Source organism: Corylus avellana, chromosome 5 (assembly GCF_965113065.1).
Source record: "Corylus avellana chromosome 5, dhCorAvel1.hap1.2, whole genome shotgun sequence".
NCBI lineage: Eukaryota > Viridiplantae > Streptophyta > Magnoliopsida > Fagales > Betulaceae > Corylus > Corylus avellana.
This window is the reverse complement of record NC_142494.1, coordinates 12737753-12739903: the sequence shown is the minus strand read 5'-3', so window position 1 is coordinate 12739903 and position 2151 is coordinate 12737753. Positions and strand designations below refer to the sequence as shown.

The following is a 2151-nucleotide window of genomic DNA, read 5'->3' as shown; positions in this document are numbered from 1 at the left end:
CAAGGCCCTTATGTAACTTGCTTGCTAAGGACGCCCCTTTTCACTTTGATGAAGCATGTCAGAGGCATTCCAGAAGCTCCGGTCTTTGTTATCTTCTGCCCCCATCCTGCAGCCTCCTGACTGGTCTCTGCCCTTTGAAATTATGTGATGCATCTAACTATGCTGTGGGTGCAGTTTTAGGACAACGGGTAGGCAAGCTTCCTCATGTCATTTATTCTGCTAGCAAGACTCTAATGGATTCTCAAGTCAATTACACAACCACCGAGAAAGAATTGCTAGCTATGGTCTTTGCTCTAGATAAATTCCACTCATATCTTCTGGGATCAAAGGTTATCATTTTTTCTGATCATGCTGCTCTGCGACATTTGCTGGCCAAGAAGGAAACAAAGCCACGATTGATCCGCTGGATACAACTTCTACAAGAATTTGATATTGAGATTCGAGACAAGAAGGGCACGGAGAATGTTGTTGCCGACTATCTGTCACCAATTTTATTTGAGACACCCCAGCCGGTTCCTGTTCATGACTCCTTCCCAGATGAGCAACTATTTGAAATCACTCCGAGAAATCCGCCATGGTATGCCGATATTGTCAATTATTTAGCTACAGGACGGATTCCTTCTCATTGGCCTAAGCAAGATAAGGACTGCTTCTTCAAGCAAGTTCGATTCTATTTTTGGGAAGATCCGGAGTTGTTCAAGTATTGTGCTGATCAGATCATCCGACGCTGTGTCCCTGAGAGTGAATTTTCTAGCATTCTCACATTTTGTCATTCACTAGCGTGTGGAGGACATTTCAGTGCCAAGAAGACAGCACCCAAGGTTCTACAATGCAGATTCACATGGCCCACCTTGTTCAAAGATGCCTATGACTTTTGCCGAGCTTGTGAGAGATGTCAACGCCTAGGAGCTATGTCTTGGAGGGACATGATGCCATTAAACCCCATCCTCCTTGTCGAGATTTTTGATGTCTGGGGTATTGACTTCATGGGACCCTTCCCACCGTCTTGTAGATATGAGTACATTTTGGTAGGAGTGGATTATGTCTTTAAGTGGGTAGAAGCCATTGCCACAAAGACCAATGATCACAAGGTTGTGGTGAAGTTCCTCCAAGCCAACATTTTCAGCAAATTTGGTACTCCTCGAGCCATCATCAGTGATAGAGGTAGACATTTTTGCAACAGGTTTTTCAAAGCCTTGATTCTCAAGTACTCCGTCACACATAAGGTAGCCACTTCGTACCATCCTCAAACAAGTGGCCAAGTGGAACTTTCTAACCGGGAGATTCAGCATATTCTGGAGAAGACGGTTAGGCCAGACCGTAAGGATTGGTCCTTGCGCCTCAATGATGCATTATGGGCCCACCGCACAGCTTATAAAACTCCCATTGGAATGTCTCCCTATAGACTGGTATATAGCAAGGCATGTCACCTCCTTGTGGAATTAGAACACAAGGCTTTGTGGGCAATTAAGCAGTTCAATTTTGACATGAAAGCAGCCGGCCCCCACCGGAAACTTCAGTTGACAGACTTGGAGGAGCTACGGCGAGATGCATATGATAGTACTCGCCTTTATAAGGAGCAGACTAAGGCTTTTCATGACAATCATATCTTGCCCAAGACATTTGTGCCAGACCAGAAAGTATGGCTCTTCAACTCTAAACTCTGGCTTTTCCCTGGGAAGCTCCGTTCCAGATGGGACGGTCCATTCATAGTCACCTCGGTGTCGCCCCATGGTGCCGTCAAATTGTGGGACCCAAAGGATGGCACTCTATTCAAGGTCAACGGTCAAAGGTTGAAGCCCTACATCCTGAACTTTGAGCCAGGTCCAGACGTGGAATCCATCAACTTGACGGATCCCGTCTATCTTTTTTGATTAAGACACTGGCACCCTAGGCTCGGGCGCACCCACTGTGCACTTGATTCCAGAACACGGGCCTGCGCTCGAGCCCACCCCGAGTGGGATCGAGCGCAGAAGATCTTCACTGACACACACATGCACGAATGCACTCGAGCGCACCTTCAAGAACGCTCAAGCGTACCCCACCCAACCATTCACCCCTCTGCACAAGTGCGATCGAGCGCACGCTAGTGCCAGCTCGAGCGCACTCGTTCAGGGGTCTCACGTGACTTTTTTAGGTCATAGGCCCCTT

At 47.5% G+C, this 2151-nt stretch overlaps 1 protein-coding gene across 1 annotated transcript; it reads left to right on the top strand.

Moving 5' to 3' along the window:
* The first annotated feature begins 911 nt into the window (after window positions 1-911).
* LOC148585798 (uncharacterized) lies at window positions 912-1874 on the top strand. Its single transcript, XM_088516764.1, has 2 exons — window positions 912-1091; window positions 1209-1874. The coding sequence occupies exons 1-2, from the start codon at window positions 912-914 to the stop codon at window positions 1872-1874; spliced, it is 846 nt and encodes a 281-aa protein (XP_088372890.1).
* Window positions 1875-2151: the final 277 nt, after the last annotated feature.